Source organism: Rissa tridactyla, chromosome 1 (genome assembly GCF_028500815.1).
Source record: "Rissa tridactyla isolate bRisTri1 chromosome 1, bRisTri1.patW.cur.20221130, whole genome shotgun sequence".
In the NCBI taxonomy this organism is placed as follows: domain Eukaryota; kingdom Metazoa; phylum Chordata; class Aves; order Charadriiformes; family Laridae; genus Rissa; species Rissa tridactyla.
The window spans coordinates 150,985,064-151,009,913 of record NC_071466.1 but is presented as its reverse complement, the minus strand read 5'-3'; the positions used below and the strand labels follow the sequence as shown (position 1 = coordinate 151,009,913).

The window sequence follows — 24,850 nt, the reverse complement described above, 5'->3', positions numbered from 1 at the left end:
TTAATGAAAGCCATTTCCCTGGCCCCTCCCCAGCCAAGATCAGTGTCATCACATGGTAAAAGGTGACATACTCTTAAACATCTCCCTTGTATCCTCCGGCAGTATCACATGCCAGCTCGACACCAAACTTTCTCCAGGCATGATACAGAGATGTTTTCAGTGCTGTGATTAATTTATCTTAGGTGCTTGGGGTGACATCACTTCTTTCCTTGGTCCTTTCCACCACAGACATAACGTGTCATGGCATCAGCACTGGTACCACCATGTTCTCCCTTTCTGAATAAGCTTCGGTGACTGATATTGCCTCCTTCTTGGCTCCCTCAGCTCAACAGATTGATTCCTCAAGGCAGGAAAAGAGCAGCTGACACTGCTGGGGACATGCATCTTGTCTCGTCTATGATTGATGGACTGTCCAGTGCAATTCCTGATAAAGAAACAGAAGCCAATTATTGCTTTACAGACACTCAAGTTGTCTTCCCATTCAGAGAGGCAGGATATCTGACAGACTGTCTTACCAGGAGTTTTCCGGAGATTTCTATATATTTCCAGATGCACAGTATTTTACAATTTCAGCCATATCTCAAGGAATTGAGGTCTCTATTTTTAGGCAAGAAGAGAAAAAGTAGCTGCAAGTATCATCTGCTTTCCTCCATTCTGGAGCTGTGGTGCATGTTTCAATACAACGGTAGGTAGGAAAATGCATGTTAGTGGATGATTACAGAGCTGGTTTCCTCTTGGAGTTTAAACCTCCCCTTGCTCCTCTCATCTGTACATCACACCAAAGGCAACTGATTTGTTATTGTACCCTTTAATGGTTTCAGGGTAGCATTTTAAAGGTAAAATTGAAGAAATGATGAAGTACAGAGTATCTGTGGGGTTAGTATTTTGGCAAAGCTGGGCAGCTTTGGTGTGAACATGGTCATCCTGAGTCAAACCCAACAATGCCCATGGACAATAGCATAATCACACTTAATTGATCGTACTTATGCAGATAAAATTAAGGGAAAAGACAATTTTTAAAATTGTCTCAAATCATCTCTTCTTTGTATTCATTCAAGGTAAATAATCCTTTCTGTTCATCTATGGCTATCTCAAGTCATGTTTTCACAACTATATGTAGCATTATTGTTTGCTCATCACAGTGATGTTTCAGGATCTTTTAGCAGAATTATTTTTCCCCCTTTTTAATCCAGTTATCCAACCCACTGATTTGTCGTTATCAGTTTTCACTCACATTGCAGCTTCAGTAGTGGGGGAGGGGGTTCCTGCTTCTCTGTCCATACCACTACCCCAAAACCCTGTATGCATTGAGAGCACAGATCTTTACTTTATGGAGACTGTGCAGAAACTCACCGAGTTTGAAGGAAGGGTTAAGCTAGCATTAAAAAACAAAGAGGTAGGCATCGCGTTTTAAGTTTTATTGTAATCCTACTAATATTCCCTGAATCTGGGCAGCGTACACATCTTCCTGCTCATCCCTTTTGCTCCCAGGACTTTCTTTTCCTTTCGAACCTTCAGCTGTTCTTTAGGACATCTCTGGCTGCTCTGGTTTTATCGCTGCTCATCTTCTTATTTCTTCTTTTCCCTAATCAAACAACAAAAGCACACAAGCAGTCCTTGCTCCTACCAAAAAAATCAAATGCAGGCCCCCGCACCCAGTGCGCATCTAGTTAACCATATGTGTCTTCCTCATCCTCCAACTACTGCATAATCCACCAGGCTTGGCAAATCCAACCCCTCTTTCCTCCAATGCTTCACATCTTCACACCAATTGCTTTCTTTCTCTGGCTTGCTTGGCTAAACAGGCTGCTGGTCTCTTGAGACAGGGAGATGGATGCTGGGCATCTGCTCACTTCTTCCTGGTATTGTGGTGGGGAGAGAGAGGGGGAGCAACAGAGAAGTAGATAAGGGCAGTGAGGAGCAGTTTAGTGTAAGTGGAAGACTTCAGCGACTTCAGACTGTATTTCCTTCACCAAAAATCACTTTCGCCTTCTCACACGGAAGGACGAGCAACAGCATGCCTCTGTTGCTTCCCTGTACGTTGAGGTGTTAGAGGAAGGACAACCACACAAAACATTTGTGGCCCCTCCTGCTGATCCCGGGGATGGCGATGAAAATAGAGCAGCCTTGGCTCACAGAAGGGTGCTTGGAGCTCCTGCAAGCAGGGAGACAGAAAATGACAGGACAGTTCAAAGTAACAGGTATGTGTGATTTCTCCTGCCGGTGCTGCCTTTCTCTCACACAGCTCAATTAACAGAGGTCACAGAGCACTGATTAGCTGCCTTGGCGTTTTGTGAACATAAAGCAGTGAAAAAAACAGGGTGAATGGGGAAGAGAAGATCAAATAGACACTTATCTCAGCACTCCTGCCTGTCCCCGGCATTTGCCAGCCTAAGGGAAGAGCCTTTCCAGAAGAGGCCAATGCAGGACAGTGCTGTATCTGCGCCAGTATCTCTGATGCTTTTCTGCCTTCTCTCAGCAAAATAACAAACAAGTCAACCCCAGTGGCTGTGTCATGTGTAGGGTGGTTGTTAGATAAAAGCAGAATCACAGGAGAAGCATGGACCATAGGCAGCTGGGGAAGATCAGAGCATGCCCTTTTGCCACTCTGCTGTGTGAGACGAGTTCGGTTCCTACAGCTGGTGTCTCCTTTCAGAGGGGTGTATTTCCTGCCTCCTGTCCCTCGTGTGAGGGAAAAGGGGTAGAAGGCAGCACATGTCAGCTCACAGCATCTCCATCTAATTCAGGAGTTGGTGAGTGTGGACTAGTAGCGCTAAAGATCCCAGGCTGGAAACTTCCTTGGTTTTTCTGCTGTGGCTGCAGGCAGAAGTCTGCTTGAGCAGACCTGGAACCTCCCTGAAGGGTGGGCAGCTGTGGTCACCTTGTGGCTTCCCCTTCTTCCTTTTTTTGGGGTAACAAAGCAACGCTCCCACTTCAGCTGTCATACCCAGGTTAAGTGGCTGCACTTGCTTCTGTCAAGCCAGCACATGCTCCTGTGGTGTGATCCCTTATTAGACTAGACAGCCCACATCAGCTCTCCATTCTCTCTGCCTCCCTGGAGACACTGCCTCGCTCCATAGCTGTTCCTATTCTGCTTCTCTGTGGGATACAGCATATCTGCCAGCTTCCCTTCCAGCTTCCCCGGTTTTTATTGTATGGAATATTGCGTGAGGTAAGATGGAGGAAGACAAGGAGCAGAAGTGGAGTATTCTTACCTGATGATAACCTCGGTTTTTCTTAGCTGATTTTTCTAAACATGAACAGTTTAGGAGTTCAGCTGAGAAGGCAGTGCGTTCCCTGGCATCCAACCATGTAAATTAGATTTCCTTAGCAAGATCGAGCAGCCCTTCTGCTGGACAACATCCTTTCCTAACTTTGTGTTATTATGTTGCAGGAAAGGTCCAGAATCCTGATGTCTTCTCTAAGCATCTCTTCAGCATATTCTTGGGGGGTCGTCTCTGTGCCACCTTTGAGCTCTGGAAGCAGGTTATGGGGTAGAAATGTGAGGGGCAGGCAACAGGAATTGCTAGGGTGCTCAATTTACTCTGCTGTCTTCTACTTGTGTGGAAAACTCAGGAGTATCTTTTATGGATGTGGATACCTCTGATTGCTTATATTTCAGACTGCCAAATCCAGGATTTAGACCAGACTACTTTAGGGAAGAGCTGCCACTACTTAACATTTGCTAACCAGCTATTTTTTTGTCCTTATGGTTTGAAAGAAAACCGTGGTTGTAATGTAGAAAGTTCAGCAAGGGTGAAGACAAAGGTCACTGTATGTAGAGCTCAGTGCAATCCACACTCTTGATTCTTCAAGCGTCTTTCTCCTCTCCTTCACTACCAGTGCTCCTGATGGCAGCACAGGTAAGCCACAGAATTACTCGAGGTTTGGGCAGCACCTGCATTCAGAAAACTAGTTCCAAAGTAGCTAGACGTGGAGGGACAAGAGGCAGGTCTGTACATGCCTTGATGGTCTCGTACTTCAGCAATCTCTGCTGTCTTTCTAACTCTGGGCAGAGAAACTTCACTCTGGAACCTTGATAAGCGCCGTTTAAATTTTTTTCCCCCTATTTTGTGGTCTCACTTAGAGTCCATTAATGCAAGCTGTCTGTCCTCCTTTTGTTCACAGCCCCTTGGAGGCCAGCTGGTCTTCTGGAGAAGAAGGCATGAATCAAAAGAGAGCACTGAAAAGCAGAATGAGCCTGGGTGTTTGTTTCCTCCATCGCAAGGGCTCTGCCAGGGTTTGACCTTGATGAGGTCTGTCACCAGTTTTGGTGTGGCCAGGAGTTACTGCTTCCCTTGAGACTGTCCCTGGCTGGAATTCATGAAGTCTATCCCCATGGGTGGTGCAGGACAGTGGTGCAGCTAGTGGCCCTGCTAGTTGAATTGGAAATGAAATCATAGAATTGTTTGGGTTGGAAGGGACCTTAAGGATCATCTAGTTCTAACCCCCCTGCCGTGGGCAGGGACACCTTCCACTAGACCAAGTTGCTCAAAGCCCCATCCAACCTGGTCTTGAATGCTTCCAGGGATGGGGCATCCACAGCTTCTCTGGTGAACCCGTTCCAGTGCTTTGGGACAACAGTGTCTCACCACTCTCAGAGTAAAGAATGCCTTCCTGATACCTAGTCTAAATCGCAGAATCACAGAATGGTTCGGGTTGGAAGGGACCTTAAAGATCATCTAGTTCCAACCCCGTGCCTTGGGCAGGGGCATCTCCCACTAGACCAGGCTGCTCAAAGCCTCAACCAGCCTGGCCTTGAACAATTCCAGGGATGGGGCATTGACAGCTTCCCTGGGCAACCTGTTCCAGTGCCTCACCACCACCAACAAAGAATTTCTTCCTGATATCCAATCTAAATCTACCCTCTTTGAGTTTAAAACCGCTACCCCTTGTCCTATCTATACGCTCCCTGATAAAGAGTCCCTCCCCATCTCTCCTCTAGGCACCCTTTAGGTACTGGAAGCCTCCCCAGAGCCTTCTCTTCTCCAGGCTGAACAACTCAAACTCTCTCAGCCAGTCTTCACAGGAGAGGTGCTTCAGCCCTCTGCACATCTTCGTGGCCCTCCTCTGGACTCGCTTATGATTCCTGGATCTCCAGCTCTCAGTCATTTTGCTCTGCTTCAGTGAAGTGTTTTGAGGAGGGGACCTTCAAGGTGCTTGTTGCCCTTGAGCCTCTGCTAGTCTGATTGCCCTCATGACAAGTTGGACCATGGTCTGAGGAATATGTGCTTTCTGTTGGCATGCATGCCTTCTGAGTGAGCAGCACACAGAGGACTCGAAAGGAAATGGGCAACGTACCTATCCAACCCTTTTATCCCCCAGAAGGATGGGGTAGTATCTTTTTCTCCCCTGCATCATGCCTGACTTAGTTTCTCAGTAGGGTAAATTGTTTGAAGGTAAAGTACAAGCTGGTCCATAAGCCTTCCTCCCCCACCTCAGATAAGAAAGCTCATTAATACAGTAAAAAAAAAAAAGTCTCCATTGTTACATGAGAGCTCAAGGTCAGGCTGGTAGTAGTAACTCATATTGCTTCTAAGGTCAGCCTAAGCTTTCTCTTTCTGACAAGCCACGATAGATTGATCATGGGGGCCTTTACATTATTTTTTTCTTCTGAAATAGGCTTTGCTTCTCCTGACCCTGTTAATGATGTTTGACTGAGGTCATCCCAGCAAACCCTGAATCCTTCCCATTACCTTCTAGAGGGCTTGCCTTTGTGCCAAAGCATTGTACGCTTGTTAAGAATTAAGCTTTCCTGATCTCTGCTGTAGCAAAGAAGCTGTCCTTATTGGGGAGGGGAGAAATATCTTGAATGCCATCTGTCAGTTAATGCTCTCATTAACACCTGAGTGACTCCCGACACACCGAGCTGGTGCCTTTTTGCCAATTCAGAACTTAAAAGGTGCCAGCCCATAAGGTGAAATATCTTCAGTTCGTAAAATTAATTCCGTGATAAAACGTGTGTTCTGATAAGACCTTGATTTTTGTTGTTGTTTTTTCCTTTAAATAGAGGGATCACAGAGGCAAAACCAGTTCTCTTGTGTGCTGCCCAAGAAGTCTTATTTAATTTATTACTGAGAACCTTGTAAAAGCACAGCTTGTGCCGGGTGGCTTAGGGAATCCAAGTTTTTTCATCTCTTAAAGCTTTTACCAGACAGAAGTTTCGCCTCTATTATTTTTCTTACTAGCTAACTCTAAAAGGAACTACAAGAGTAATTATATTTCTTTTTAAATAGTCTTTGAGGGAAAGGCTGATCTCTCCTAGTCTTGTTTTCCATGTTCCTCCCACATACTACTCTTGGGCAGGAGGTGGAGGAGGTCTATTGTTGTTCCTGCTCTCTGTTGTCCTCTGATTTTGTCAGGATTCTTGGTTTTAATCTCAAGTACAGAACAATATACTGTCTGGGCTAAGACATAGGTCAGGCTTGCCATTTTCCTAGCATTTTTTAGCTCAAGACCGTTCCAGTATTTACTCTTCCGTTGCATTTTGTAAATTAAACGAAACAAGAGACTTAAAACACTGTCAACATGATAGATATTCTAGCTAGTGGGTTCGGGCAATTATTTGGAATCTGAACTTTCAGAAGGCTTATCTGTGTGTGCCAGCAATATCTGAGCATCGTTGAGAAGATTTCTGCCTCCAATGTTTCCAACTCCTTACCCTAATGTTTCTTTTCATCCAATACTTACTCCCACAGGTTTGGGGGTTTTGTGGAGGGAGTAGGGTTTTTTTTTAAGGGGTGTGGAGACGGGGGGGCTTGTAAAATTGGCAGCAATAGACCAGATAGGGAAGTGTGCTGTGACAGTAATTCCACACCCGGGCCATGGCACCATGCCTGTGGGAAGTGCAGATTGACACGGGGATTCTCTTACTGAATCAGTGTTTGTTTTTGCTTTTGGTTTTTTGGCTTGATTTTGTTTACGGTTTCCCAGCCAAGATTTTATTTACTTTGGAGACTTTAAAACTAAAAGCACAAGGCACTCCGCTTCCTCTGGGCATGAGGATAAAAAAAATAATTGTGTGTGTGTGTACACATTTAATTCCAGCCCCAACAGTGCTGCGTTCGCCCAGAAGGCATTTCACATTGAGTTTGCCCTACAGGGTGCCTATGGGGCTGGGGTCTCTAGGCACAGCTGTCCCCTCCCAAACATGCTCACCAGACGCTCCAGCCAGATTTTTCCATATATCCTGTCAACCTTGTGAAATTTTCACCTTCTCTTCCAGAGGTCTCCAAAGGAGCCCCTCCGGGAAGCTGATCACAGTGACAAGCATTCTGGCCAAGCTTCTTTTTCCGACAGCAGAACATGGCCCCGCACGTTAAAAGCCCAGGCGATGGGAAGGGTGCCTCTTCTGCAAGCAGGGGAAGCCACGGCAGAGGCAGACGGACGAATTGGGATTGCTAGGCTGGGGGGAGGAGTCCTCGGATCCCCTCTCTTGGAGCATAGAGAAACCTCCCTCTTTGGGAGGCAGCCGGGCGGCAGATGGCCGGGCTGCGGCGCTGAGCTCTCAGGGGGTGTATCATTTCTCTGACTGTTCTGGATGCTGATACCCATGTTGGGGAGGAGCCCTTCCTTTGACTTGCTCCCGTCTTCTTTATGCCCTGATTTTTTTGCAGCTGCTACTAAAGATCACAGGCAACTTGAGCTGCAACATCGCTGGTACTCTTGTGGATTGTCTGCTGCTATTCCTCCTCTTTGGCACTGATGTGCTAGGTCATGTCCTCCCCTGTGCCCCAAGTTTCCTTCTGTATATGTAGAGGTCCACAATGTATGATTAAAACTTTCAACCACAGGCGCCATTCAGCTTTGACCTCCTTTCTAATCATTGCAAAAAAAGGTAGGGACCTCTGACAACGACCCTGTGGTTTCAGAGCACAGCCAGGGATGAGACTAAGAACTGCATTGGGCCCACGAGAAATTACCTGCACCCATTTGGGATGCATCACATAGATATGCATGTACTGTTCCACTGCTTCCCTGCTATCCAAATTGCTTTGCACATCGGGTGGCAACTGCCAAGTAAGGGATGTTGTGACAAGTAAGGAAAACTTTGTCTCAGTTTTCTGAAATATTAATGGTGCTAGTGAAGTTGGGATAGGAAGACAGACAGTTGGTGGGAAGGATAAAGTTTTACAGTTACAGAGTAAGGTAACTTTTCTGACCTCTTGTAGGTTATTTCTGTGATATTTTTCCTTGGTTAATGGGCTGTATGGAAGATACTTGTGCTGTGTGGCAGGGGGAGGTAAAAGTAGTTGAGATGTAGTGACAGTTGTGGCCCATGGTCTCACACTTTTTTATAAATTGTTTCTAGGAGCCTCAATGTACTTTCAAGAGAGAGTTGATTTTCCTTTGGATACGTGCCCTGAGACGGAATGTGTCCATGTACCGGTTCATCCTCCTTGGGAATACTCCAATTTGTGAGAAAGGACATTGCTGACCTAACATTGCCTCTGTTGGTTGAGTGTTTTTACAAATCTCAGTGATGTTTAGAACCTCAGAAGAGATACATCTGTCTCTTCGGCTCAGTGATCTCCTTCTGCCTTCTTCCCACCTACAAAAGGGTTTTTGGAGGTTCTCAACTGCAGCAGAGACTCTGTAGGACTTGCCACACCTGCAGGTGTACCAGTGTCCTACGAGACGGCTTGAAAAAAGAGTATTTGACAGACTGCATCCAGGTCATTCCACTCCTGGACCCTGTCTGATTCTTGGTTTTGAATTTTATGGGTAATAAGTTAGTTAGCTAACAGTAAGTAACTGTTAGCTAAAGAGTTGGTCCTAAGCATTCCTGCTTTGCGCAGGGAAGAACCCCAAGGACAGAGTTCTCACAGATTGCTATGCTCCCTGCAGATTTTCTTCTCCAACCCAGGGGGCTCTTTCAGAAACCTTTTTCAGAGGGAAATGTAATAGATACAGGCTAAGTGAGACTAACCGTAGGTGTGGCAGACAGGTTGAAGACGAGCACCCCACATTTGTCTGGAGAAAAGAAGCCAGCCTCCATGAAGAGGGAAAGTATAAATTGGGTAGGATTGAGAGTGATTGGGAATGCCTTGAGACATCTGGTTCCCATCTCTGGTTCTCATTTCTATCCTTATTCAAAGCGACAAATGCACAGTAGCTGTCTTTGAAAATTGATGGGGGTAGGAGCTCAAAGTACTCTTGAGAACAGAGCTTGTAATGTATCGAACACTGGGTGGATGGCGGAAATTTCTAGTGTTAGCCACTTATGTGAAAGTCAAACTCAAACCAAATTGCTTAAGTCAACAGAGCCAGTCCCCAGGGGGAATGAGAGTTACATAGGCAAAGATTTCAGATGATCTTCTGGAATTGAGGGACTTCCTGGATCAGTTTTCTTTGAGAGCGGCCAAAATGGTAGAGCAAGTAAGTGAACTCATGCAAGCAGTAAAAGTATCTGTCTGATCCATGCCTTTCCCTTTCTTTTTGGTAGGAAAAAATTTAGCCAGAAAAACAGGAGCAGATAAAACCCTGTTACTTTTGTTGCTTCTTCCTGGCATCCCGTGTCACCCACTAGTTTTTCAGGATCTTGTTTTTTCAGTCAATTTTATTGGAACTAGCAAGATCGTCTGTATCAGATCTGATGAAACAATCTTCTGCCTTGAGCTCTGGCAGAGTTGAACAACTGAACTCGGGGGGCTGAAACTGGGATGCTCTCTGAGAGCTTGCAGTCATTCCCCTTCTACAATGGATTAAGCATCCAAATACAGGCGTGGCTTTCCTGCTTTCAGGAGAAGATATTCTTGTCACTGTTTCTGTTCTTGAAAGTGAGAGTCAAAACTGTCTCTGTTTTTTGTTTGTTTTAATACGATGGCTTCAGTAAATATCTAGTATTTAATCTGTGTGTGACCAAATAGCACTCTAAAAGATAAAAAAGTCTATAAAGATAATCTAGTATCATGCTCCTTGCGAAGTTGAAGTCCTTGCTGGAATTTGGATTGGGTCTTGAGGTATACGAGGAAGGCACTGTGGGAATGCACAGTTGCTTCAGGTTGGTGTGCTGTGCACTGGTTATGTCATTTTAAGAAAGGATAGTTGCTGTAGTTTTTACCCTAAAATTAGTACTTGAGACAGCACAGGAATTTCATGAAACGGTCCTCCTTTATAGTGTTGACTGAACTTTGTGAGTGTAGGGGACTATATCAAGTTCCATTTGCTTGATTGCTGATATTAGTGGGGCAAAACAATGACACTTGGAAATACCAATGCTTTGCTTGTGTCATGCAGAAAAGGGCAAGCTCCAGGCTGCGGAAGGCACTAGATCCAGGCATATTCAAGCATCTGTTGTTAAATACAACCAGAGGGCTGGTAAAACTCATCCGGTGAGAGGAGGTATCTCTGGGAGGTCAGCTTGCATTTGACGTCAGAAAGAAGGAGGCCGGTGGGGAGTGATCTGCAGGGTGGTAGCATCAACTTCTCTCTGCTCGAGGAGGAAGGGGAATGCTGCCAGGTGGACATGGCTTGAGGAATCATGTGGCATCTGTTCCTTCGTTCTTGCAGTCACCATCCAGTCACGGTCCTTGCAAAGAAGTCCTGTCTTTACCAAACATGTGAAGCCCCCTTCTAATAGCTAATTTCTTGTTGACTTTTAACAATCTTATTCCAGTTGGATCGTGCTCCTCTATCTCTTTGTTCAAAAATAATGGCTTTTGTCATAGTTAGCGATTTCTCAGGCAAATGCAATTCTGTAACATTGGCATGGTTCCATTAATCATATAGAGTAATCCGTTTGTGCCAAAAACCTATCAAGTTGAGCTGCCTTTTTGAGAGCTGGTGGGAATGTGTACCCAGTGGTGTTCTTGCCGGCATATGGACTTCCCGTGTGTGCAAGAATGGCTGGGGCATGGGGGGGGTCCCCCTTTGCTGGGCTCAGGGTACACAACTCCAGCAGGCTGAGAGAGCCTGGCAAGTCTCAGGACTCAAAGTGATATGGACAGATCTTAAGAAAGTTTTATATTTAGGGACTCATGGCCTCACCAGCCTCTTTTCATTCCCTCCCCTGAAATTTTCAGCAGTCAGAATAAGGACTTAAGTCTCCTTAAAATACAGACAGGAGTTCCTTGAGCCTTAAGCTCCATCAGCATTGTAATGTGTGTCAGATGGGGACATTTACCCTCAATGCCAGATGACGGTAAGAAATGTGTGTTTCCTTGGGCTACGTGGTGAACTGCTGGCAACGAAAGGGGGACTTAACGTGGCCCAGCTAGAAAATGAGCAAGATTGTTTTAGTAGCAGTGTTTATGAAGAGTTTGAGTGTTCAGCTTGATCATCTGGGAGACTAGAGAGGAGGGAGTCCTCTGGGCTGAACCCTGTTTGGGAGGTACTCTTGCATTGGGGATGACCCTTGCTGTGTGGAAGGTACAAGCCGCGTGCATTAACTGGGCTGTGCAGATGTCCTGCCAGAGCCACTGCTGGAGGAACAGGCAGAAAGTGGCAGCACCTTTAGAGACGGCGGGAGAGGAGAATAAGGGCCTCAACAGGACTATGGGAAGCACTCATCAGCAAAGCTGGGAGGAGGCGATCAGCTGTGGAAAGTTTCAAGGCACTGAACCAGGGCGTGGAAAACGACTGAAGAGGCAGACAGAAAAGCAGGGCTTGGCAATGGCAGATGTGAGGAACAAATGGAAAGCTGAAGAGGGTCTCCTCATGAAACAGGGAGAGGTGGAAGGGGATCAGGCTCATCTGCTTTGTTGCATCCTATTTTAGTAAAGGGTCGATGTTGGTGCTAGCACAAGGCACTCCCCATTGGGATAGAAAGAGGATGGGGCTGAGGTGAGATCACATTTAGCTGGTTCTTTCAGGTTGGACAGAAATAACAGTAATACAGCGTCCTGTAAGCTGTATGTGTACAGTGTGAAATCCTGCAGTGACGCAAAGAGGTTGCTGTGTTTTGGAAACCTGAGTTACGGAGCTGCAGCTAACCGTAGCTGTCACAGGGCATGGGTTTCCTTCAAGTGTTAACTGTCCCTGTGTTGTGTTTGTTCAAGTTGCTCGGTCAGGTGTTTCTGGCATGGCGAACTACAGTGAGCGTGTGGGACTTTGTTTCCTTGGTTAGATCCCAGACATTTCACAGCTACCTGGAGGACATCATCAACTATCGCTGGGAGCTGGAGGAAGGGAAACCCAATCCCCTGCGGGAGTCCACCTTCCAGGAGCTGCCCCTACGCACCCGGGTCGAGATCCTGCACCGCCTCTGTGACTACCGCCTCGATGCAGACGATGTCTTTGACCTCCTCAAGGTGCTTTGGGCAGGAGGGAAGGGGGAAACAGGGAGGCTGCAGGAGCTGGGCCAGATCAGTGAGTCTTCCTGGGAAGAGAAGGGTTGCTGCTATTAAGTGTATTTTAAGGCCAGGTAGTCAGTGGTGGTGCATTGGGTCGACAGTTCCCCATCTCCTCCCCTTGCCTTGCAGAGGACCCAAGGCAAGCACGCAGGACTGCTCTTGGGGCCCTCGCCCTGCGCGGATGTATTTGTAACGCAGGAGTTGCTAAGTAAATTGGCTTCATTGGCTACTCTTCCTGCGAAAAGTGAATTTGGAGATGCTCCAACTGTAATGGCAGGGCTGTGAGAGCCGAGACTGCCTTGCTGAGGGATGGTGTGAGATGAAAGGATGGGGGCTGAAGTGTACTGGGGGAGCTGGGGGAAGGGTTGTGGTGGGGAGGGGGAAGGGAGCTTCTCAGGGCTGTGCGTGGCTGTCGCCAGCACTAATTAGACCTTCCCTGTCAGGAGCACCAGAGATGAAATGTTAAAACGAGAGAGGCCATTCAAATTAGAGATGCCAATCTAAATCCCTCCCTGGACAGAGAGCGAACGTCGCCTTCCCCCTGGAGTAACGTTTTCCCAGCTCAGCCAGGAGGAGCAGCTGTACTGCTGCTGTGGCATGGTGGGAGAGGAGGAGGGAGGGAGGGAGGTGTCTGCGGAGGGGTATCATCATGTTTTGTGTGACAATGTGGCCGCTTTTCAACTTGTCACCGTCTGGCGGGGGGCTCCCGGTGGGCGCAGGGCTTGGACGCCGACAGCCTCCGCGTGGAGCCGCTGGGCGAGGACAGCAGCGGTGCCCTGTACTGGTACTTCTACGGCACGCGGATGTACAAGGAAGATCCGGTGCAGGGGAAAACCAATGGAGAGCTGGCTCCAGACAGGTAACAACCCCCCCTCTGCCATGTCCCCCCAGTGTCTGGGTGCAGGGGGTGAGGCGGGGGGACAGCGCAGCCAGCCCGGCTGGAGGGGACTCCGCCTGACTGCTGTTGTGTCGGGGGGCGGCAGGGGGGTAGCCTGGGAGAGGGCTGGGGCTGTGCGGGGCGAGACTGGAGTTGCCAAGCAGACTGCGAGCTGCCCCGCGTCGCGCATTGTGTCGGAGCCAGCCTGCAGCCTTTGTGGCACCAGGAGAGCCTGCTGTGGGAGCGATGCTGCCTGCCCCACCGCATTCCTCCCCGTCTGCCCCGCACCGTGCCGGCGGCTCCCACATCAGGCTCCCAGCGAGTGGGAATCCCTCCTCTCCTCCCCTCCCTGTCCCGTTGCTGCTCTGATTTAATCCCTCCTTTGGTTGGGTTCCTAGCAGCTGTTCCAATTTCCCTGCCCTTCTCTCATCCTCACAGCCGCAGTTCCCTTGCTCAGCAGATATTTCATGGTGGTTTTGCCGTTTCGCAGGGGATGTGGGGGGCAGACAAACACCCCAAACGTTCCTGGGAAAACGGGCAAGAGACGAGGGCGACCCCCAAAGCGGAAAAAACTACTTGAAGAAAATTTGCTGAGGTATGGAAAGGTTGTTCCTGCTATAGACGTAAAATGCATATGTTCCCAGAGGTAAGTATAACGTACTTCTGGGGTTCCCCCAATAAGTATGTATATACCATGCAGCCATAATTTCAATGCATCTCTGAAGTGAAGCAAGCTCAGACTTGGTGGGTGCTTTGATCGCTCTCCAAAGAAAATCCTGACCGAGCTGGAAGCCAGGTTTGGTGGAACAGTGGGTATCGCTCTTCCAACCGCCTCACTTCGGATGCAGTTCCCTTGTGCGGTGCTAGGGGATATGCTCCTGATAAAGAACACTTTCACTGCATAGCGCTTGAAGCCCAAATCCTGGCCGCTTGAGTCAGTATAGATTTTCGGATGCTTCCCATAAGAATTGAAATACTGTCCTTGCCAAACACTGGCCTGCACCCTTCACTTCTTAAAATTGTATGAAGTTATGATAAATATATATGTGAACATATATGTATATCTCGAACGTGGGTTCTGCATGCTGTTTTTTTCATGGTTTTCCTGTGCATTGAATAATTGCTGCGTCCCCCATTCTTCTCCTCTGAAGCAGCTGCATTTCAGTAATGTGAAGTAATGTATTTATTGTATCACTCTCTCCCTTTTTTTTTTTGTAGGGAGAAGGCAGAAGAGAACTTGCTAATCCGCGAGACTCAGATAAGAAATGGTAAAGAGATTTTGTGGGGTCAGGGTTGATACGATCAGCTAACACAGCTCTTAAATTATCAAAGCCCCGAGAGATGCCTTTCTCAGGAAAGGGAGACTGCCGGTGGTTGGGGCCAAGTTTGGAAGGAGGAGTTGGAGTTACAGGCTGCCTTGCAGCTGGGAGCCTGGGCACCTGCGGGCTTCCTATCTTATCGTGGATTAGTTTGGGATGAAGAAATGTAAGGTATTGGGTTACACTAGGCCTTGGGGGCCCACCTACTCACTGAAGTTGATGGAAATGGGCTGCAAATGGCCCTTGCTCCTCCAGGGATGAGGTGAACATAAGCCCCTGTTTGTAGCAGGTTTTGTCAGACTGGGAAGAGAGTGGGGTCAGTGATGCCAAGACAGGGAAGGAAGAACCTTTTTGGTTCTCCTTGCCTCTCTTTCCTGATGGCCATTGGGCGACTGAACTCGGTAAATGATGACTTGGAGATACCCACCTAAGGGTTAATGAGGCAAGCAGTAAAAGCGAGTTGGCAATATAATGTGAAACTGAGTCCGAGGGGGCTGGGACTCATTTGTCATACATGCGGATCCATTGGCTTCCACATAACCCAGACGCTCAGCCTGCTTGTTGCCCCACAATAAAAGGCAAGGGTGGCATTGTCTTTGCTGTGCCTCCTTCCCTTCACCCTTTGTCTTCAGATTTCCTCGTGGCCCCTCTGGAGCTGGGCAGCAGACACGGAGCAAAGCGCATTAGGCACTGGGGTTTTTATCAGATCATGGTCTTTCAGCAAATTGTGTCACTTCAGCAGTGGAGTAACCTTCTGGTGGGACAAAGCAGTGCCTTAGTTCTGGTTGTTTTTGCAATGAGTCATCCATAGGCAGCTGGACAGGGAAGGGGAAACAAGGGGGCAGGCTCTGGGGGCAGCTTACAGGTAAGCTCCCCACTGCAGGTGGGCAGGGGACAGCTTCGCATAGCCACAGCGGCAGAAACCAGCACATGGTTGGTCCTTTGCCATCTCGTCCCCAATAAACTAACTTGAGCTGAAGCCGAGGGCGGGTTAAACTGCATGCTGGCCTGTGACCTGGAGCCATCACAGGCTCCCTCTCTGCCGCCACCACAGCACGGAGGTTTCTGACAGAGGGCATGTGACTGGAGGGAGGCTAGAGCTCTCTGTCTGGTCTTACTGGGCAACCTGATAGCTCACATGCTGGAGCCGCGGGCAGCTCAAATCCACAAAGGGCCCAAGGTCAGTTTCAGAGAGAAAAGGGCTCTGTTTTTTGCTGCTTTATATTTTTCGTAGTTCATTTGCTTGAAAATGTGGTGAGAAGCTGCATGACATCTGCCAGTGGGGGTGGTGACCATTGCTTTCTTTCCAGTACCCTGTGGTTAGCTCTAGAAAAGACTAGAGGCAGCTGAGAACCCCTCAGCCTGAAGGGGTTTGAACCAACGTCTTCCCCTTCCCCAAAAATGGGCCACAGCGTTTTTTGCTTAGACAGCGTCCTGGGGCAAAAGCATGCAAGTTGCAACCCATGAGGCTTCTCTGCTCTGTGTAAACATTTGTGGAGCAGAAACCACATTCCCCTTCTCCAGGTGGGTGTTCCAACCACCACGCGAGAGAGTCCTTCCTTCGCAATTAATATTCAAATGTATCACACAAGGCGGAACAGCTCAGAGTGTCTTGGTAGTTGGGACATGCTTCAGAGCAGTGGGAGATCTGCTTCAGATCCCACTCTGGATCGAGGAGGGATGGGATGTGAACTTTTGCAACTTCCCCCTCATCTGGCAGCCCGATGAAGCCCATCCTTCACTTCCTCTTCTGTTCTTTCAAGTGCCTGCAAACAAAATGTCTCATTTGGGGAGAATGGAAGGTTTTATTCACTGCAGCAAAGGTTTGCAGTGCTAAAGAAAAATAAAAAAAAAAAGTTGGCTTATTTCAAATAACATTAATTTTTAATGTTTTTATTCTGCTGCCAGATTAAATCAGACATTTGCATTACCCTATGTCCTGCTCTGGCTGAGAGCTTCCATTACAAGAAACAAATTAAATCCTTTTCTCTGCTCCATCATAACTGGAATGGAGGCTTGCTACAGGGATGTCACGCTACCCATGTGTTGCAAAGTGCCACCACTACTTCTTCACCTGTCTACTTCCTCTGTGTCTTGGCGTCACTTTAGGAGTTTCTAGGGGAGGTAGCAGTGCTTCTGGTGGCTCAAGAGAGCTTTGGGTCTACAGCAAAGACCATGTTTCTCATAACAGTGGCCATTGGCAGTATCTTTTGCGCTTCCTGAGCCCTGAGGAGAGGAGAAGGGATAAAGAAAAGTTGTTAGTCATATCTGCTGTGGAGATAACATCCTTTCATGTTGTTGAAGGGTCCCAAGGGCCTGGCCGTGGGACATGGTGGCTGCTGTGTCAGACGGAAGAGGAGTGGAGGCAGGTCACAGAGAGCTTCAGAGAGAGGACTTCCCTTAGAGAGCGGCAGCTCTACAAACTCTTGAGTGAAGACTTCCTGCCGGAGATCTGCAACATGATTGCACAGAAGGTGAGGAGACATGACATCCTGTTTACCTCTCTATGACCGCTTCCAAGAGCATGGATGTTTTCTGATTGAAGGAGAGCTAAATCCAAGCAGCCTGTCGCCCTGTCCTGCTCCCCCCTACTCCAGCCTGCAAGTGTCGTTGATGTGGGGGCTGTTTAGTTTGTGTATGGGGAGAAAGACTCTCCCCCATGGAGTGGCAGGGCTAGAGTCGATAATTTAGGATCTGGTTTGTGATTGCACAGCAGCATAGGTAGGATGGCTGAAGGGGTTACTGTCTTCAGCCATCTTCTCTGTGTCCCTTTTCTGCTAGCAGGGAATCTCTGTCTGCTTTTGAACTGCTTCAATTTACAGCCTAGCTTTTCTACGCAAACTGCCTCTGATTTCACTTTTACTGCCGTCTCTCAGCTGGCCCTGCTGAAGGGGCAGTGGCTGCTTTATCTGTCCTAGCTAAGTCCGTTTGAGCTGGTAGGTCAGAGCCCCGAAACTCCGAAGGGTATTGTCCGTCAACTGAATGTTTTCAGGTGGGACAGATTTGGAACAGGATCCTTCGGCTAGATGGCTTTGTAAAATGGGCTTTGCATTCAGCGTGATGTTCTTGGATTGCGTTCAGTTTGCTTGTTTGCTACCCTTGTAAAGCTAATAGGGATTTCATGGTCACTTCTAGCCCCCAGAGTTTCTCCTGCCAGTATCACCGATGTGCCCTAATTTCCTCCACTCTCTTTTTCCTTCCCTCAATTCTCAACCCTGTTTCAGGAGAAGCGTCTACAGCGGACAGAGTTTTCTCCCAGGTGGATGTCTGACCATCAGCCCATCAAACCAATCAAGCAGGAGGTGAGGGGGGGTGCGAGGGGGAGGACGACGGAGGGAGGCGAGAGCAGATGCCTCCTGGGGGAAAAAATAAACGGCAGCATCGCTATTCAGTGGGAAGGAGTCGTTTGAAAGTGCTTGTGCTGAAAGAGAGATGGGTGGTAATGCCCGTCAAAGGCAGGGTGACATTCGGGGTTTCTATGGCGAGCAGGGAGGTGCTGCCCTCTGGATCGCAGAGGTAACCGGCCTCGCCGCAGACTCCGGTGCAGCTGCATATGGAAATCTGCGCTCAGTCTGGGGAATTCCACTTCAATGAAAGTGCTGGCACATTCGAGGCAGTTCAAAGAAAAGTTGAAGAAGGATGAGAGGGCTAGAAGAACCGGCTTACAAAGGGAAATGACAGAAATTCAGCCAAGGGGAAAATGTGGGGCTGCAAACACATGAGGGTGTAGATAGTGCGGAGGGAGAGAAGAATGACTGATGCGGTACGGAGCTGAGCTAGGAGGGGGTCAGCTGGAAATGGAAGTCACAATTTAGGCTGCTTAAAGAAATGCTTATCAAACTGCAGCCTTGTCAGCTGAAATGGCTCTTTCCGTGCCTCTTCACCCTCATCTCCTCTCCACCCCGACAGTGTAACAGCGCTGCCGCTTGCGGGTCTGTGCAGTGAACCAGACCCAGGAAAATGACTGGAGTTAAATATAACCTTTTTCTTTGGTCGGGGTTATTTTTAACATAGATCAGCTTTCTGATCCAGTTCACCATGCAGCCCCCAACAGTGATGTTGGCACAGCCAGGGGCATGGTACGGTGGGGATGGGGGGTCTTTGAACTGGCAACTGCTACCCAAGGCAATCGGTCAGGCAACACGGGATTAGCTTTGGAGGAAAAAATTGGCTTGATTCTATCAGGCTGTGGCATAATCTCTTGCTGTAGATGTAATGAAAACATAGTTACCTGGTGTTTTGTCTAACCCTGGGAAATTAAACTGCAGGGAATATTCCACGTGAGCCAGGGTCAGGGGTTCCCACAAAACAAAGGAGAAAGTACAGTTCCCCGCAATAAATATAATTACTTAGAATAGATAAATAAAAGGAAGGAAGAACCTCTCATCATGCTGCAGATAAAAGCCTGCCGAGAGGAAAATAAGACCCCAGCGATGGTCAGTTTGGGGCCAGAATTGCTCTCTGCAAAGCCCACCATGCAGGAAGCGCAGGGACACGTGTTTGTTCACAGGCAGCAGAAATCCCAGAGGAGGAGGGGAGTGGGAAACACATGGAGCCTGAATGATGCTAATCAGTACCGCAGGTGCTCCAGGTCTACAGCGGCAGAGGACTGTTAATTGCTGCCTGTGGGCCAGTGAAACGTTTCCAGCGAGCGGGGGGCCCTCCCAGCACCCGCTGCGCTGAGGCATGGGGAGCCAGCCAGCACGAGGGTGGCGACGCTCGTGCCGGCTCCCCAGCGGGACGTGTCAGTCATCCCTGCCGTGGAGAAGCCAAGGAAGGTGCCAGCATGTCCAATGGCTTGTTTGCCAGGCGAGTCTGGGGGAGAAAACCTCAGCCCAGTGCAGGGGTGACCCTTTCCTCCCAGCTCCGCGAGCTGGATGTTGCTTCGGTCCGAGATATAACTGCTCCGTAGGCTCCTAATCCTGCGGGGGATTTCTCAACAGGTGGTTCAGATTAGCTCCTCATTAAAGAGCCGCCTGAGCAGCACCCTCATTAGGGTAGCGCTGCGGAAACCGGAGCAGGGAAGGTTTGGAGGGCGAGGGGCTGGGGCGCCCGGGGCACCCGTGCCTCCTGGCCTTCTGCCCCTGAAGCCTGATACCCACTGTCTGGAGAGCAAAGCAAAAGGCAGAAGTTTGGCCCTTTTGGGGTCCCAGGGGGGTAAGGCAGTGATGTTGTGTCCTGGAGTGCTCTCTGGCGGAGGGAAGGAGGTGATGATGCCGTGGTCACAGATGAGAGGGGTGGTTTTTGTCCTCCAAGTGGGGAGGAAGCTGGAGAAACATCCCTTTGCCACCTCTTCATTCAGAAAGGAAGTTTAACTTGTGTTGGGTTCTTGCTTTTATCGTTCTGATAGGTGTCTGCTTCCGTCACATCTAGTAGGAGTTTACTTGTTTGTGTTTCCTTATATTTTTAACCCTGGGTTGAGTGCCCTCATCCCCAATGGGCTTAAGTGGGACACCAGGCAGTAGGTCCTTCTGAAAATCTGGCTATTTCTGTGTCTGAAGTGTCTCAAAGAGCCTGTGCCAGCATTGCTGCTGCCCTGCAAGCACTACAGGGAGCAAGTGCAGTTCTCACAGGCATCTGCTGCGGCCCTTGGTGCTCACTAGGCTGCGCTTGTGGTTTGTGCTTTTTCCTTTTCTTCTCTTCCTAGATCTGCTAGGACGACATCCTCTCTTTTGCTACAGATTGTCCCGTTGCTTTGTCAATGCCGTATTTGTGGTGGGTTGATGTGGAACGTGCTGTAGATTCTGTGTCGTGCCATTGCAGTATAGGGTGCTGAATGCATCCTCCAGGCTTAGAGAGGCCCCGGTGCGAGCACTGCGGCTTGGATGGTGTGTTCACATTTCTGCAGGATATGAATGGTGGAAACCGTATGAATCCAGGGAAAGGGAAGGTCTGATCTCTGCACCAACAGTTGAAGAAATTAGTGTGGCATGCCAGGCTGGCTTAGATCCACTGGCTGGAGAATTTAGAGGCTGATGGTCACATCCTCAATAAAATATCTTGGTGTACCAGCTTCTGGTGGCTGATTCCTGCTCACCTCTTTCTCTTTCTAATTGCTGCAGAACCTGATGGGTTTTGGTTCCTATTGCAATTTAAAGATTGATCTAGAAATTTAAGGGAAAACTAGTTGATGATGATCAGGATCAGTCCTGAAAGGCAGATGTTTGCAGTGCATGAGTAGAAAATAAGAAGGTAGAGTGATTGAGAAAGAGACATGAAAAAACTCAAAAAATGGAAATGTAGAACCCGATTCTGTAGGTTCTTGAGCTGTTATACTTGGCATAGCAGTTTCAGTCCTGAGCATCCTGGTGTATGGATGTTGATCAGTTGGAGGAAAGGTCTGAGAGAGACAACTGGAATGATTAGGGAGCTGGAAGGATTGCTTTTTAAGGAAACATTTAACCTAATTACAGAAACATGAGAGTTTTGTATAAGTGTCTGAGGAATCCCGCAAAGGCTGGAATGTGGCTGAAGAAGAGAATTTATGCTTGCCTAGAAGAGTATAACTAGGAATAATTGGATGGATTGAGGGGATGAGAAATTAACTTTAGACTGAATGTGAGGAGAAGCTGGCTAACCTGAAGGCATGTGGACTCACAGAATAGTTTCCTTAGGAAAGCAATAGAAGAGTGAAGTACTAATATTAGGCAAAGATCTGAAAAGGCAAAGAAGGTGGGCGGAGTTCCCTTGTGGTGAGATTGTGCTGTGGCTTTCACCTAAAAAAAACAGCAGAGAAAAGGTGTTTTTGCTGTCCCTAGATGCAGGATATAGTCCTAATGTCGTCAAAAGTCCCATCACCCTCTCTTGGACACTTCTTCGTGGCTGTTGGTGGTTGAAGCATAATTCTCTTAATATATTGTTGCTGCTGGAGACAGGGAGAGAATACATGATGCTCGTCCTCGGAGAGGTGCAAGGGGAGATTGTAGGGCAGTGCTGTGTAGGGGAAGGGGAGACAGAGTAGGAATGAATGTACAATGAAACCAGACAAAATTTCTAGGTGTTTATCAAAACACCCCGAGGTTCCACTTCTAGGCAATGAAACAAGGACAAAATAGTAATCATGGTGCCAGATTTTTTTCTGGGGATTAATAATGGGCCTGAAGAAGTTGATGGTCTGAGCAGCAGCCAAGGGACCCCAGCTGACTGCTAATCCTCAGGAAATGCCGTCTACCTAAGTGGTAGTTGCCAGTTATTCCCTGAAAATGAAGGTGGAAAAAACTGTATGCACACTGTTCTTTTCTGGTTGATAGTCCCTGCTGATAACGGCACACATATCTTGGTCTTGCAGAGGTCAAAGAGGTGGGAGTGGCCGGTGGATGACCGATTCATTTGTCTTATAATTAAATTAAGCTAATAAAGGTAATTCCACACTCCCATATGCATACCTCACACTTTATTAGAGAAACAGGAGCAGGCGATCGCTGGTCTGAGAAGCCTGCAGTCTCAGCGGGATCAAACACAGCCTTGCAGCCTGCTGGCAGTGGGGAGGTGAGGAAGTGGGGCAATAAAGAGCCAGGCGTCCTTGCAATGAGAAAACTGGTTGGGAGACCCAGCAGGAAAACTGTCCAAACAAACAATCCAGAACTAGTTCAGGGGAGATTAGCACACAGAAATATGGCAGGCGTTATTTTGAAGTGGAAACACTCCAAATGATACCTTGATGCAAGGCTATACTGGTCCCTTTTCCTATCCTAAATGCTGTGTTTTATAGCAGTGCCAGGTTTGGCAAAGTAGTCCTTTCTGCTCACACTTGCAACTCAGGGCTTTGCAAGCTGGAAGGGGTAGAGGTGTTTTGTGGCGGTGTCACCAGCCCAAATCCTATGCCCAGAAGGAAAATACACGCGGTGCGTCCCTGGCAGAGTGGCAGCTTGTCTAACCCATTGCTTCTCCTTCCTTTGTCCCTATGTCAGTAGGATTTCATTGCTTCACAAATAACTTTCCTTTACATGTTGCTTTTCATCTGAGAATTCATATGTACAAATCCTTTTTTTTCCCTTTTTTTTCCCCCAGCCATTCATTGTAGGTACGCTTTAATGCTTGCTCAAAGTAAACCTGCCTCTGTTCAGACTTCAATAAGCCAATGCATTACAGTTTTTGGTGCACCATTTTGTCACAGGTAAACCCAAATGTGCTGAGTTCGATGGAGAAGCAGAGGCGCAGAGAGGAAGAGGAGGAGCGCCAAATCCTTATAGCAGTACAGAAGCGGGAGCAGGAACAGCTGCTAAAGGAGGAGAGGAAGAGAGAGATGGAGGAGAAGGTGAAAGCAGTGGAAGGTATGTGAGGCCAGGGTGAAGCAAGTGTGGAAGCTTCCAAACCCAAGATTGAAATCTTGAATTAAGATCTGCCATTTACATTCCTCCCCTGCCAGACCTGCTAGCAGGAATATCTTTTCTTGCATTTACCTTGGACAGTCTGTAGCTTTTTTTCCTTTGTCTGTCTCCCTCGGTGTTGGTAGCTGTTCTCCAGTGCACCCTTCAGCTGTGTCATCTTCCTCAAGTCATGCTTATTTTCTCCCCTGCCCCGGCTGTACTTTTTTTGCCGCTATTTGTGTTGTTTCTCAGGTCTCTTCTGTCTCTCCTCATGGATTTCCCTGTGTGCAGGGTTAGCTGGCTTTGCTCTTGCTGAATAGTGTTTGGTCCTTTTGGCCCAATGCATGATGAAAGTATTCCCTTTGAGGAGAAAGGGAAGTGGACAGCATGGGAGTAGCAAGAGTCGTGGTTTTATATTGCTACTGGCCTTATCATCTGGAGAACTAAAGATGAGGCAAGCAGGCTAAACAGAGCACCAGAGGTGGCAACTTCAGGTGTTGGTCTTGGTTTTTTGTGGTTTTGAATTAAATGCTGATTTAAATTGTTCTACAAGAAACAGCCGTGTTGTGTTTAATACATCGGATCGAGGCACAGACAGCAGGCGTTTAGCCAGTACGTGTAGGCACTGGTGTCTAAGAGCAGGCTCATTTCTGACGACCTTCTCTCTGTCAGTCTCCCTTATGGGGATTCCTTTATCTTCTGCTTTTGCCGCAGTGGCTGGCTGGGCTGTTGCAGTTCCAGGAAAAGGCTGAACATCTTCAGAAAACTGTGGTGGTAATGTGTGGCAGTGTCAGTACCGTGAATCCTGAAGTGGATAAAGAATCAGAAAAGGAAAAAAGATTAAGTTCATGCAAACCTTATAAACTTCCCAAGATTAAACAGTCTGCTGCCAGATGTTTGGTAACAGAGCAGATGTTATCCAAGAATAGTTTCTTTTACCTGCTTACCTTTCTAACCTTTAGAAAATCCAATTACTTGCTTGGCCTTCATATATTCCTGGTTGCCAGTCCCAGCTAATCCGGTGCTTTAAACTGAGAATCATCCAGCTTCTATATCTGCCACAGATATCTATTTCACCTTGGCAAATTGCATATTCTCTGTGCTTTAATTCTCCATCTGTATAGATAAAATTAATCTTGAAGTTCCAGAAGAGCTGCAAAGTTAAATGTACCTGTAAAAAGGTCTTGTTTTGGTATAAGCCGTGTCCTTTTCTGGGTGAACGCAATCACTACATCGTCTTATGCAAAGGCACCAGAGCCACTCAAAAAAACTGGCATGGGATTGGGCAGTAAACTGTTTTAAGCCAATTTAGCAAACAGTCATGCTTTTCTTGGAAGAGATGCTTTTATTTTGGTTTGTGCAGTTTCTTTCAGTTTAGTTTAAACTTGTCCCTAGTCAGTTTAGGTGAAGTCAGGAGAAGTCTTCTTTTAAGCTGATGCAAAAAACATGTGGAATGGTTATTTAAATGGCTGACTTGTTCAGTTAAATTACTGCAGTATTTTTCATCCCTAGAAACAGCAGCTATCCAGGTAAAACTTTGGCTTCTTAACCATCTTTCCTCATTGCCAAGCACACCCTCCATTAGCATTTACTTTCTTGACAGTTCTTATGGACAGAAAGTGATTTGAAAATGAAGTCATCTGTTTTGCTTGGTTCAGAATTGTTAAAAGTGGACATCTGTTGACAGATATTTTAGGGTAACAGAGATTTTCTTCTATTTTGTGGTCTGTTTGGGACTTAACATTCATTTTGTAAGGTCTTCTGTAGAGGGATGATGTGAAACACAGGGTGAAATATCTGCTCTCTGATGAACTTCATCAGCACTTCACCTGCTTCTCGGTTTTGGACTATATGCCTGTTTTTAGATTACATACCTGTTTCCAGTCTGGGATTTCACTTCCCGTCACTCCAACACGCGCCCCAGGTAGCAAGCCTCCTGCTAGGCCCACCTGGACTTTCCTGAATTTAAGAGTTAAAGCAGCTTTCTAGATTTCTACCACAACAGCAGGTTGGAGTTTCCCAGATGCTGCTCCAACATTATCTCTTGCCCAT

The 24,850-nt window shown here is 47.6% G+C and overlaps 1 protein-coding gene across 6 annotated transcripts in view; it reads left to right on the top strand.

The window, feature by feature from the left end:
* Positions 1-24,850, top strand: part of LOC128907247 (chromatin remodeling regulator CECR2) — a 138,616-nt gene that overhangs the window by 94,835 nt on the left and 18,931 nt on the right. For 5 of the 6 annotated variants that reach the window (XM_054195913.1, XM_054195877.1, XM_054195867.1 and 2 more), the window contains exons 3-9: positions 12,068-12,251; positions 13,013-13,152; positions 13,661-13,765; positions 14,389-14,438; positions 16,794-16,963; positions 17,714-17,791; positions 22,606-22,762. In XM_054195913.1, the coding sequence (XP_054051888.1) occupies positions 13,097-13,152; positions 13,661-13,765; positions 14,389-14,438; positions 16,794-16,963; positions 17,714-17,791; positions 22,606-22,762 (616 nt within the window). In that variant the 5' untranslated portion in view covers positions 12,068-12,251; positions 13,013-13,096. The remainder of the gene's footprint in view (positions 1-12,067; positions 12,252-13,012; positions 13,153-13,660; positions 13,766-14,388; positions 14,439-16,793; positions 16,964-17,713; positions 17,792-22,605; positions 22,763-24,850) is intronic. The other variant, XM_054195887.1, reaches the window with a different exon arrangement.